Below are 13,400 nucleotides of genomic sequence, written 5' to 3' on the forward strand. Positions count from 1 at the left end.
CATATTTCAGGTGCCAACACTCGATCAAACCGGATCAAACGCAAACACGTGATGACGTCACATATATGCTAATAAGAGTGTGACGTCATCACCGCCACAAGTCTCTCAAAATCCTGTGGGAAACACTGGATTACATAAACAGGCATTATTTGTTTTCGATTATATTTAGCTTGTTTAAAAGTCCAATAATAGTTTTATTTATTTATTTTATTTAATAATAGACAATGAATTTCAAACTTAATCAATCATATTAATATAAGTACATATGCATATAAATACATTGATATAATACGTAGGCTCTAAAGACGTATTTTATACTTTATACAATAATAGTTCATACAATAATAGTTTTCTTTATTTTACTTCAGTTAGAAATTCCTTAATTTAATTATTAAGTTACTGAACTAATCATATTTTTATTAATATAAGTACATATGCGTATAAATTAATATAATACGTATAGAAGTATTTTTTTGAACAAAGTGCCTCTCGACCAATCTGACTCCTTCACGCGACTGACTGTCACTGCCTGCACTTTCAACTGTCCTCGCGGCTGCTGCAACTTTCGCTCTCTTAATCAACTCTATAAAACAAAAAGGTGCTATTGTCTTTGTGCATATAGATGAATTAGATAAATTAATAGAAACAATACAACGTCAGAATATTTCGCGGAGGTTTTAGCTGCTGCCAGCACAATGAGAGCCTACAGTATAAAAACAAGATGCTGCAGCCAATGAGCAGCCGGCGGCGGGTGGCTGCAGCCTAGGAGCAGCCGGCGGGGGCTGGCTGCAGGATGACTCAACCTCCTCGCTCATGTTTTATCAGACAACTACTAACGTTACTCAAGATTTTGCTTTAGTATAATTTTAGGGGAAACTAAAGCGGATTCGGGATTAAGATTTAGTTTCAGTATGATTTTCGGGACAATTAGAGCAGGATTCGGGACAGCAGCTTAGATTTCGGGACTGTCCCGAATTTTTCGGGACGTCTGGTCACCCTAGCTAAAACTATCAGTCAAACGTCTTGCAACGGTAAATATAAATATCTTCTTGTTCGAGTAGGGCACATGTGAAACAATACAGAATGCACGACCGGGTTTTTACCGCTCATTTGCATGAAGCGTCTTAGGTAGGGGAGAGTGGGGCAAAGTGAGCCAGTGGGTAAGTTGACCCACCCCCTGTATCTAGGCTACCATACAGATTTGTAGCCGTCTGACCACAAATCCAGGTAACAACCATCATTTCTATTTGACTATGGTAAAGAGAAGCACAAGTTAAAGAGATAAGTATGATTTTTTTTACAAAAAACTGTTTTTATCCCATCAAAGTTAAATTTATACATGTGAAGTATAATGGCTGTTATGTTAAAGCAAATTTATCCAGGTCTAAATATTTATACCATACATATTGGTGATAGGCTAATGTATAAAACCAGGTCAATGATTTAGCTAAAGATTAGCCTGAATTACTAAACTAGGCAGTTTTTCCCAAAATGGTGGCCGTGGGGCAAAGTGAACCAAAAGCTGTGGGGTAAACTGAACCAGCGGTTCAATGTACCCCACCATGATGTTTAGTTAAAAAAAAATTAAATAGAGCAATCAACATTATTATTATTATTACCCTTCCAAATAGGGCAAAAATAGACAATTTCATTAAAATGACAAATCCTAGGGTTGTAAATGGACATTTAAAAACATTTCTGGATAATGTTTGCACTTAAAAAAAGTTACATACCTTCTATGTAAATATCAAAGAACAACACATTATTTCAATGCATTCTTTGGCACCCTTAAAATTAAATTTAAGAATGGTGTGAATTTTTTAACTATGTTTGGGTTTAAACAAAAAAGTCAGTGGGTCAGTTTACCCCTTCACATGGATCAACTTACCCCTCAGCTGGGGCAAGTTGAGCCACAAGAGCACTTTTTTTTGAGAAGCCACCTTTTCAAAGCCCTTTGTTATAACGGCATTCTTATCATTTCATTTGACAGGAGACATCATTAAATAAAGGTTGATGTTTTTGTTTGACTTCTGTCTCATTTTTTCAGGCAGATAAGGCAACATATGTAAAAATTGGCTCATCTTACCCCGCTCTCCCCTAAAGTCAACAAATTTTACTCAGAACCGCGAGAAGACAAAAACTTGTATTTCTGAAATGTAATAATTTTTATTCGATGATAATATGCTTTGGAATTTATGTTTTCCAAAGAAAAACACGGATAAAATAGATATGTGGTCAGTGGACATTGGCATGAATGATCTACGTATCCTTTCGGTGTTATTTGGCAGTCTGTAAAACGACAGATCCGAATTCTTGTTAAATCTGTTAGTACAGTCTATCGCACAACAGCCTGTTCCCATTTAGACGCGTTTTCATCGTATTTTCGCTGATTCTGTACTCAAATTCTGCCGCTCTGTATTTTACCACTCAGTGGGCGTAACCGCTGTCATTTTCGCCAATGGTGACATCACGTGCATAACCTCTATTGATATCCCAAGGAGTTCACACCTCAGTTCAGAAGATGGCGGTAATGCACACTGTTTGCAAACTGCCAGTAAAACTACCGAAGAAGAAGAAGCGCCTTCTCCAAAACAGCAGGAGGCGCTGCAGCTCTTTAATCCGCAGATAAACTCCAGAAAGAAAGAAAGAAAGAAAGAAAGAAAGAAAGAAAGAAAGAAAGAAAGAAAGAAAGAGCGCGCGCGTGTTATGTGTTTCATTGAGTGTAAACAGATTCTTGTCTCTGTGTATTTTAGTGTTAAGATGATGCAGGACACTACAGTGTGTGACAGTAAACAGAGCTTACAGGAGGATCAAACCTCCACAGAGTCTCTGGATTCTGTTTGTAACGCTGGAGAACAGCAGCAGATCCTGCAGACCAAACTGAAGATGTGTTCAGTTAAACTCATCGACTGCACGAACCTCATGATGAAGATTAAAACTGAACCCACAGAAATCAAAACTGAACCGACAGAAATCAAAACTGAACCGACAGAAATCAAAACTGAACTCACAGAAATCAAAACTGAACCCACAGAAGAGGAAGATCCCACTGAGGAAGATGATGATTTTATTCCATCAGGTATGTCTCCTTAATTATTGTTTAAAAAAACATTTTTAACTGTCATGTGAGCACCTGTTTTGTCACAAACTCACTAATCAAAAGACCAAAAAATTTAAGTACTAAAATTTTAGGACATTTTAGTTTCGGATATCTTTAAAACTTATCAAGCACGTTGGCTTAAATGGTTTGTTCACCCCAAAATAACTTACCCCTGTGTCGTTCTAAACCCCAAAGTGCTCAGATTGTCTTAAAAACACTTTTTTACATTTTTGATAAAAACCGGGAGCCCAGCAAAAACAGAACATTCCCCTAACGTTCCCATACACAAAACCGTGAACGTTCCCAGATCGTTCCATGTAGGTTATTTTTAGTTATATTTTATAACCTAGAAAGAACGTACCCTGTAGGTTTTTTAAGCTATAATGAATAAACTTTTATGGCCTAATGGATGGACTTTTTAAAGGGATAGTTCACTCAGAAATAAAAATGTAATTATTGACTTACCCTCATATCGTTCCAAACTCGTAAGACCTCCGTTCATCTTCGGAAACACAGTTTAAGATGTTTTAAATTTAGTCTGAGAGCTTTCTGACCCTCCATTGAAAATCTATGTAAGGTATACTGTCCATCACCCTGCCAATGATTTGTTTGCAGACATTTCTCATCGTGATGGTTAATGTGCATTTAAAACCCCTGTTTTGGAGCGCTGAACGATATATATTGTTGGGATGAACGCACCAGCATTTTTGTTTATATATGAGCACGTAACGTGCTATTCTTTAATGCTGCTGAATGATCTGCGCTTCATTGTGGATAGCGACAAGCTACCTGATATCTGCTTCAGTCCAGTTTGACAAATTTCTCCTCGTGAATGTTGATCTGCATGTAAATCCCTTGTTTTAAAGAGCTGAACCATAACTTCATTGTTGCGATGACACGTGCGTCCTCACTATGACACGCCCATTACGGCATTGTTTCTGTGTCTTGGGCTTTCCGGGTATTTTACAGGAATGTTACTAGGTCCTGTTTTCGGGAGCAATCCCAGATCATTTATGGGACGTGTTTGCGTTCACACAGAAGGTTGTCTGCCAATTGCAGCTCCAGCTCTAATCATGCACACCTGAACAACTAATCAAGGTCTAAAGTGTCACCTGATAGCTACAGGTAGGCAAGGTTTTATCAGGGTTGGAGATATTGGCACTCCAGGACCGACGTTGCCTACTCCTGCTTTAGGCTTACATTGTATTTATTGTATAAGTGTTTAAAGGGATAGTTCACCCAAAATTTAAATTGTCATTATTTTCTCATTCTTATGTTGTTCTAACCCGTATGAATTTCTTTTTTCCGATTAACACAAAATAAGATATTTTTATAAATGATGGTACGCACACAGTTTATTGTAACTATTGTCTTCCATAGTAGGAATAAAAATACAGTGAGGAAAATAATTATTTGAACACCCTGCTATTTTGCAAGTTCTCCCACTTAGAAATCATCTAGGGGTCTGAAATTGTCATCGTAGGTGCATGTCCACTGTGAGAGACATAATCTAAAAAAAATCCAGAAATCACAATGTATGATTTTTTTAAATATTTATTTGTATGATACAGCTGCAAATAAGTATTTGAACACCTGAGAAAGTCAAGGTTAATATTTTGGTACAGTAGCCTTTGTTTGCAATTACAGAGGTCAAACGTTTCCTGTAGTTTTTCACCAGGTTTGCACACACTGCAGGAGGGATTTTGGCCCACTCCTCCACACAGATCTTCTCTAGATCAGTCAGGTTTCTGGCCTGTCGCTGAGAAACACGGAGTTTGAGCTTCCTCCAAAGATTCTCTATTGGGTTTAGGTCTGGTGACTGGCTAGGCCACGCCAGAACCTTGATATGCTTCTTACAGAGCCACTCCTTGGTTATCCTGGCTGTGTGCTTCGGGTCATTGTCATGTTGGGAGACACAGCCTCGACCATCTTCAATGCTCTACTTGAGGGAAGGAGGTTGTTCCTCGCAATACATGGGCCCTAGGGGTGCACGATTCAGAAAATTTCAAGATTCGATTCCGATTTTTATGCTCAAGATTTGATTCAAAATTGATTTTCGATTCAAAACGATTCTCGATTTAAAAAACGATTCACAGTATGTAAATGTAGTTTACTTTTTCCTATGTGACTGATTGTAGTAGATATACAATTTTAAAGAAAAGAAACACAACAAATTAAATGTAGTTTGATATTACTTTGTCTTTATGCAAAAATAAAAACTGTTATGAAGCAATTAGATGACCCCTTTAATCAAACTCTATTAAATACAATAATATAGTATATTAATGATAGACAGTGCAAAAAATAAAGTAGTAATTAAAAGCTGTAGATTTAATCAGTGCCTGAATAAATCTACATGGGTAGATTTGATGGTTGAGCCTCTAAAAAGAAAAGTTCCGCACTTTGCACATCACTGGATCGCATTTCATCCAGTTTTTGGTCATAATTTTTTTTAAAGAGGATACACATGTAGGCTATCATAATCCACGCAAATCGTGCCATAAGCTCAGGTGTTGTGATCTGACTGTATACTGTGGGTTTGGTGAGAAACAAACCTGAAATGTAGTTTTGTATAAGCAAAAATCTTTTCTTGGTTAATTTAACCAACTAGCCCATGGTTTACCTGAGCATTGACAGGTTCTGAAACATAGAGGACCCAGAACCGAAAAAAATCAAGACTGCTTCAATGCTTTATTAAAAACTTAAACAATCGGGCCGTCAAGTCATGAGCCACAAACCGCGAGTAACTTTAGTGTTAGACAGTTTTCACTTAGGAGGCTTTTGTTTACCTCACTGCTCCATGCGCGTTTATTCCCTTGACTTTAATCTGCGAACCTAACGCGCTCCCCTTCAGCTCTCCACAAAACAGCAGCGATTGGCGGACAAAAGCAAAGTAAGTACCGTAATGAACCATATATTGCCAAAAGGCGCAATTGTCGTCTTTTAGGAACAATTCAAACTTTTTTTGATAGCGCCAATAGTTGAAGAGTTACGGTTAAATGAATAGCGGTAGAATCAGAGCCCAGGCCGTTTCTCAATCTGAAGGCTGTAGCCTCTGGAGGTCTCATACAGGGTGTGCAGAATTATTAGGCAAGTTGTATTTTTGAGGATTACTTTTGTTATTGTACAACTACAGTGCTCTTGCTCAATTCAAAATGTTAACAAACCCTCAAACCTAAACATTTAAGTAGTAAAAGTGAAATTTTGGCTTTCTTAAGATAATATTTCTATGTACATCATTATTAGGCAACTATTAGTGTGCAGAATTATTAGGCAATTATCTGACTTGGTTTTTTCACCTGTTAAAGTGAGAATAATAAACAAACTCTACATTTACAAATAAACATTTAATAAAAAATATATATACACTCAGTGACCAATATAGCCACCCTTCTTTTCGATAACAGTCACAAGCCTTCCATTCACGGATTCAGTCAGTTTCTTGATCTGGTCTGAACCAATATTTTGTGCAGACGCAACCACAGGCTCCCAGACACTGTTCAGAGAGGTGTACGGTTTACCTTCACTGTGAATGTCCTGCTTAAGAAGGGCGCAAAAGTTCTCAATAGGGTTTAAGTCAGGTGAAGAAGGGGCCATGTCATCAGTTTTTCAACTCTAAGGCCTTTACTGGCCAGCCATGCAGTGGAGTACTTTGATGCATGTGATGGAGTGTTGTCTTGCAAAATAATCAGTCTTCTTGAAAGATGCAAACTTTTTCCTGTACCACTGCTTGAAGAAAGTGTCTTCTAAAAATTGTCAGTAAGTCTGAGAGTTGTTTTTTATTTCCATTTTCAACCCAAAAAGGTCCAACTAGCCCATCTTTAATAATACCTGTCTGTGCCTGCCTGCATGTATTGTAGAAGACACTTTCTTCAAGCAGTGGTGACATTCTCTAATCGGACGATTTAAAAATGTATTTAGCCTATTTAGAAACGTTAAAAATGTGATTGGTATTAACTACAGCAAAACGCAGCAAAAATGAAGACACATTGTTTCGTATTTTTGTGGTGTTGTTAACACAACAACCAGCACGAGGCATTAATGGTGTTAGTCTTCGCCAGTAGAGGGCAATCTACTACTTTTTAATGCAGATCAGTAGCAGAGCTTCCCTGCTGTCTTAGTTCCCTGTTGAGTATGCAACAAACGCAACCAAAAAAACTATCGGTCAGAATTTTTGCCGATGAACGATAGTTATTGTTATCGGCGCGGATTAATCTGCAAATCTGATGAATCGGTCGACATCTAGTAGGGATGGGCACGAGTACTCGGTTGCTCGAGTACTCGAACGTGGCACAGGGGCGATTCCAGGATTTTATAAATGGGGGGGCACAGGGGGGACCAAGAACCAGTCAGGGGGGGGCCAATCAGAAAATTCAAATGAAAATAAGTACTGGTTTAGAAAATATTAAGCATGCATGGTTCACAAAATCTTGTGCAATGCAAAAAAAAAATCTATTAATTTTTTGTATTTTGCATGGATTAGACAACACAGTTCTGTTCCAGAATAGTTTACTTTAAATAAATTGCCATAATTTACTCATCCTAAAGTTATTTCAGACCTGTATGAGTTTTTCTTCTGCTGAACACAAAATAAAATATTTTGAACAATCTTAGTAGCCAGAAATTTGATGAACCCCATTGACTGCCATGTTATTTTGTTCCTACATATGAAGTCAATGGGATCCATCAACTGATTTTGGTTACCGACATTCTTAACTCTTTTCTTTTTTGTGTTCAGCAGAAGAAACAAACTCATACAGGTTTGAAACAAGTAGGTATATGACCATTTAAATTAAGCGAACTATTCCTTTAAGTGGGCTATCTAAATTACACAGAGTTGCGTGTAGCTGGTATTAGTTAACGTTCTGACATATCAGGACCGTTTGGGAAAATATTACTTAAAAATCAGTTTTTCTACTCTGTCTGATCTGACATTCATTGTTTATTATATTGTATTTTAACACAACTGAATGCTATTTTTACATATTATCTGTTCTGTTGTCAGACATAAAGAAAGAGTTTAAAATAGTGACTAAACACGACGACCCAATAACACCTCGTGTTTAATCCAACCAGCTGTTACTTTAACTACTGCTAAAATCCTGATTTAAATGCTACATTGTCTGATAAAATCATCATACATTTAGATTGAAGAGCTGATACGAGGTGATTTCGGATTACCTGTGTGTCTCATGCAGGGCTGCTCTTCTCATCTGGTTGTGTTTATGAGCGCGTTTAATTTTAAATGCGAGTGATTGCTCTGGGGCTCGAGCACCAACCGAAAAGCACATTATGCTCAATTGCTTCACATTTAAACCACGCGGAAAACGTGATCGCACCGCTTTCCTCCTCTATAAAGCGCGTGTAAGCTCCAAAGCATCTGTCGTTGCTAACCTAAGCATTGCTTGATGTTGTGACGAGCACTCTCCAGCGGAAAGAAATCTGCGCATATGAACATGCATGTTTGTTAAGAAATGTATATCTGATCCTCATTTATATTATTATATTTCAAAATATATGTATGCATTATATATAAGCCTATATGCATCAATGCACGCATGCACATACAAAAATAATTACTTGTATGGCAGCCTTAGCAGGATATATGACAAAACACTTGCTCCGGCATATATAAATCTCAAATCATATGTTTGAGAACTACTGCTCCTATCATGTCCACTTCACCAGGTAGGATCTTACGAAGACTACTTCAACAGGAATAAATGATATGGTGAATGAAAATATTAATTCACTTTACATTTTAAAATATTTTGACAGTGATTAATAAACACAAATTGTATTGTGTATAATAAGTATTGTGCATTTATTTTTTTTTATTATATGGAACCGTAATCGGAAACGGAAAATTCCTTACGATACCCAACCCTAATAATAACAGGACTAACACCTGTCCTCTGTTTATGAACATGGAAAAAGATACAGAATTAGTGATGTCCGGTTCGTGAACGAATCATTCTTTTGAACCGATTCTTTTCAGTGAATGAGTTGAATCAGTACCTAATTGGACTGAATCGTTTGAAAAGTTTGTGTCTCGAGACAGCAATGATCCACAAGTTACTCACTTTCAGATGTGTTTGACAGTCATTCCGATTCTAAATAAGAACGAGTAATCTGTATCTAAACTCTTCATAGGAGCTCTCCCCAACAGTATCTGAACCGAGACCTGGTGAACTTTGTTGATACTGAGCATGCGCAGCAAACATACTGGTATTCCAGAGTCACCGATACACTGAATTTTTCTATTGAACGCGTCCGACTTGATGAGCCGTTAATACTGCGCATGCGTTTACTTAACAGCACTATACAGCGATACCTTATTGCTTTTATAAAACGGTTACCACACAATATTAAAGTAAAAAAAATATTAGTGCAACTTTCATGAAGTTAAATCAATAAAAAACATTCCTTATGCTAGAAAAAATAGTCCCTGACCATGAACAAAAATGTGTAATATGCATGAAAGCTCAAATAAAAACAACAAACCGATACGTGTGTGATAAACAGAAACATTAGGTGAAGCGGTCATAGCAGTGTTTTATCATGAATAAAGCACACCTATTGACCAATCAGAATCAAGGATTGGAACTAACCGTTTTATAAAGTATGTTAAAGAACTGGTGAATCAGTTTTTGAACCGGTTCTTTGAAACGAACTGTCCAAAAAGAAGAACTTGTTCACAAAAAAGAGTCGGACTCCCCATCACTATACAGAATCTCAATTCTTCATCCTTCTTTGTGTAAATAAGAGTGAAAAGACAATTTAATTGTTTTTTGTTTCTTTCAGATGTGAAGAGTGATTCATGTTTGGATATAGAAATAACGTCCTCAACATCAAAAGAGCGACTGACAGCACAAACTCTTTCCTGCATCACCTGTGGAAAGACATTCAGCTTACAGAGACATTTAGAGAGACATGAGAGAAAACACACAGAACAGAAACTTTTCAAGAGATCTGAGATCAGCTTTACTACCTTACAAGAGAAGAAACTTCATTCAGAAGACCACAGAGAGAAGAAGAAGAAGCAGTTTCACTGTGAGCAGTGTGGGAGGATTTGTGTCTCTTCCTCTGATCTAAATGTTCACATGAGGACACACAGTGATGAAAAGCCTTTCTACTGCACTGAATGTGGAAAATACTTCAGAACCAAAAAAAATCTTAAAGTTCATCAGAAAATTCACACTGAAGAGAAACCTTATCACTGTAGTTTCTGTGGGAAGAGTTTTAATCAACAGACTTCATTACTAAATCACACGAGACTTCATACAGGTGAAAAACCTTACAAATGCTCTCAGTGTGACAAGACGTTTGCTCAGTTAGCTTCCTTAAAATCCCATCAGAGACTTCATACTGGAGAGAAACCTTATCACTGTAGTGTCTGTGGGAAGAGTTTTGTTCAACAGGCAAGCTTATCTAAGCACAAGAGAGGTCATACAGGTGAAAAACCTTTCCAATGCTCTCAGTGTGACAAGACGTTTGCTCAGTTAGGTTCCTTAAAATCCCATCAGAGAGTTCATAATGGAGAGAAACCTTATCACTGTAGTCTCTGTGGAAAGAGTTTTGGACAACAGGCTACATTACTAAATCACAAGAGAATTCATACAGGTGAAAAACCTTTCAAATGCTCTCAGTGTGACAAGACGTTTACTTGTTTAACTAACTTAAAACACCATCAGAGAGTTCACACTGGAGAGAAACCCTATCACTGTAGTGTCTGTGGGAAGAGTTACTCTAATTTATATAATTTAAGAGTCCATCAGAGAGTTCACACTGGAGAAAAACCTTATCACTGTAGTGTCTGTGGGAAGAGTTTTAGTGTAAGTGATACTTTACTAAAGCACAATAGAATTCATACAGGTGAAAAACCTTTCAAATGCTCTCAGTGTGACAAGACGTTTACTTGTTCAAGTAACTTAAAAGTCCATCAGAGAGTTCACACAGGAAAGAAACCTTAATACTGTAATGTTTGTGGGAAGAGTTAATCAACAGTCAAACTTTGTAAAGCACCAGTGACCTTGATAAGGTTATGAAACCAAAAACTTGTATAAAGTTTTAAATATTGTTAAAAACAAGTTAATAGTAAAATAAGAGCAAATAATCAAAGTATTAGCTGTTCAAAAGGCTCAAAGGTCCTAAATATCTCAGATGCCTTAGACCAATCAGGAAGCGCAACGTCATCAGAGCGTCACAGAAAGGGGAAGAAACTGTGCTAAGAGAAAAAGCAGGTGCTGCACGTGAGAAACTTATCGCGTGCAAACTAACTTCATTTAATCTAACTTTAAGTGTGTATTGAGTTGCTGTGTGCGTACATGCAAAAAAAGCACACACACAAGTTGTAATTCAACAAAGTCTTCAGTAAAGCAAGAAATCTTTACTATGTCCTGTAGTGCTTCTTTTCACAACTAAGCATCTCATTCAGTTCTGACCGACTGCCTGCTGCTTTACGCACCTAACTATTCACTACATTCCGAACCCTACATTTCAATTAGCAATATCGCAGATAAATAGAACAGAACAAACATACAAATGAAATAAAACTGTGCTGCTCCTGGTTTCAGATTGATCTAACAGCACTTTATTATGGAGGACAAAAAATGACTAGAAGGTCCCATATTTGAAAGTTTTATTTTAGGTTATGATGTCCTAAAGGGATAGTTCACACTGTTACGTTCCCATGAAACCTATATCTTTTATTGTTAATCCTGTTTATTGATTTTATAGTTGTTTTGTGTTTCGGGCTGTACCTTTTTGTTATTTGCCTGTCCTTTTCTCCTGTAACTCCTTTAGGAGGGAAGAAAAAGAGAGGGAGAGAGAGAGCAAGAGAATGCGTGCTCCTACGGCCTGATTGCTCACGCCACCTGCAGCTTATTACAACACTACAAGCTTCCTTTAAAAGACTGTAGCCGTTTCTCAATGTCAAGGAAGGATCCTCGAAAGCTAGAATTTCGAGGATGCTACGTCATCGACGTCCGTCGAAGGACTGTTCCAATGTCGAGGATCCTCGAAATTTCAGCCAAGGACTGAGTCCTTCGTTCGAGAAATATCACATATACAGGAAAGGACGCAAATTTGTATCCTTCGCGCTCTTCACGCGCTGAAATCACCCACAATCCTATGCGCGCAGCACCGAAAGCACACCTTTCAATCACGCAATGACGTAATGACGTGCACTTGCTAGCCTGTTCCATTTAACGTGTTCTCCGAATGCTTGAAAGGAGCCTCGCCTAGCCTCTGAAGGAAGTGACTTGTAAGGACTAGTCCTGCCAAGGAAGTATCCTTGACATTGAGAAACGGCTTGTGCTTGCGACCGCGTAGGGGAGTGAGCTTGTTGGGGAGAGACTTGTGTTGCTAATCCGTTGATTTGAATATACCTGTTGAAAAGTTTTAAGCAACTCACATTGTTAAGAGTTGCTGAGAGGCTAGTTGAAGCCTAGTGAACTTGTTTTTGTTACCTGATTTATCTCTCTGTTTACCCGGAAGCCTGTAGGGAGGTGGGTGCCCGCTTTTTACTTTTTGTATTACATTTTTCTCCTGTTTTTCCTTAGTTAGGGAGGCAGTGTATTTTGTTGTCTTTGATTTTACCTTTTGTCGTTAGTTTAGCAGATTTAATACCCCTAGGTAGAGGGCTTTATGTTTGTTATTTTGGGCTAAACCCCTCCTGATGCTTTTTGTTTGCTTCCACTGTTCTTTTGTTACCCCTTCTTGACCTGAAACGAGCGAAGAGTCTGAAACTCCAAATAAAACACTCCTTTTTGTTTTCCAAATGGTGGTTTCGTCTTAATTGAAAAAGTGTGGCGGAAGTGTTGTACTATTCAGATTGTGCGCATGCCCAGTTACGTGATTGGTCAGAGTGAGCATCGTGCATCAGAGCTCCGTCGAGTTTATCATCCAAATCCTATTTTCTGACTACCTTGTTCCTATTTATATAATATAACATATTCGTTTATCTCAAGAATACTTTACCGTGACGACTATTGAGCAGTACTACCACGTGAAACGATTTATCACTGCTAAACACCCAGTGTTAGCATATAGCCCACTAGCATCAACAAACAGGTGCCGGTTTTAGTTACCATTTTGCCGATCTAATGGCGGACTCATCCACTGTATGCTATTCACCTGTCCTCACCTGAGCGGGAAGCTGTGGAGCAGTTGATACCCGGTTATCGCAGATCCTACGCGACGTACAGCGCCAAGTTAACCCAGGCTCCAGACATCCACAAGCGACTGAGAAGTGCAAAAAGCGAACACCCTACGCGGTGCAGCTTCACGGAGCGCGCTC

At 38.1% G+C, this 13,400-nt stretch overlaps 1 protein-coding gene across 1 annotated transcript in view; it reads left to right on the plus strand.

Moving 5' to 3' along the window:
- The first annotated feature begins 2,683 nt into the window (after window positions 1–2,683).
- LOC135771706 (uncharacterized) overlaps window positions 2,684–13,400 on the plus strand; it is a 95,097-nt gene continuing 84,380 nt past the window's right edge. The window contains exon 1 of the mRNA XM_073815405.1: window positions 2,684–3,079. Coding sequence (XP_073671506.1) covers window positions 2,707–3,079 — 373 coding nt within the window. The 5' untranslated portion in view covers window positions 2,684–2,706. The remainder of the gene's footprint in view (window positions 3,080–13,400) is intronic.

This window comes from Paramisgurnus dabryanus, chromosome 8, assembly GCF_030506205.2.
Source record: "Paramisgurnus dabryanus chromosome 8, PD_genome_1.1, whole genome shotgun sequence".
Lineage (NCBI taxonomy): Eukaryota > Metazoa > Chordata > Actinopteri > Cypriniformes > Cobitidae > Paramisgurnus > Paramisgurnus dabryanus.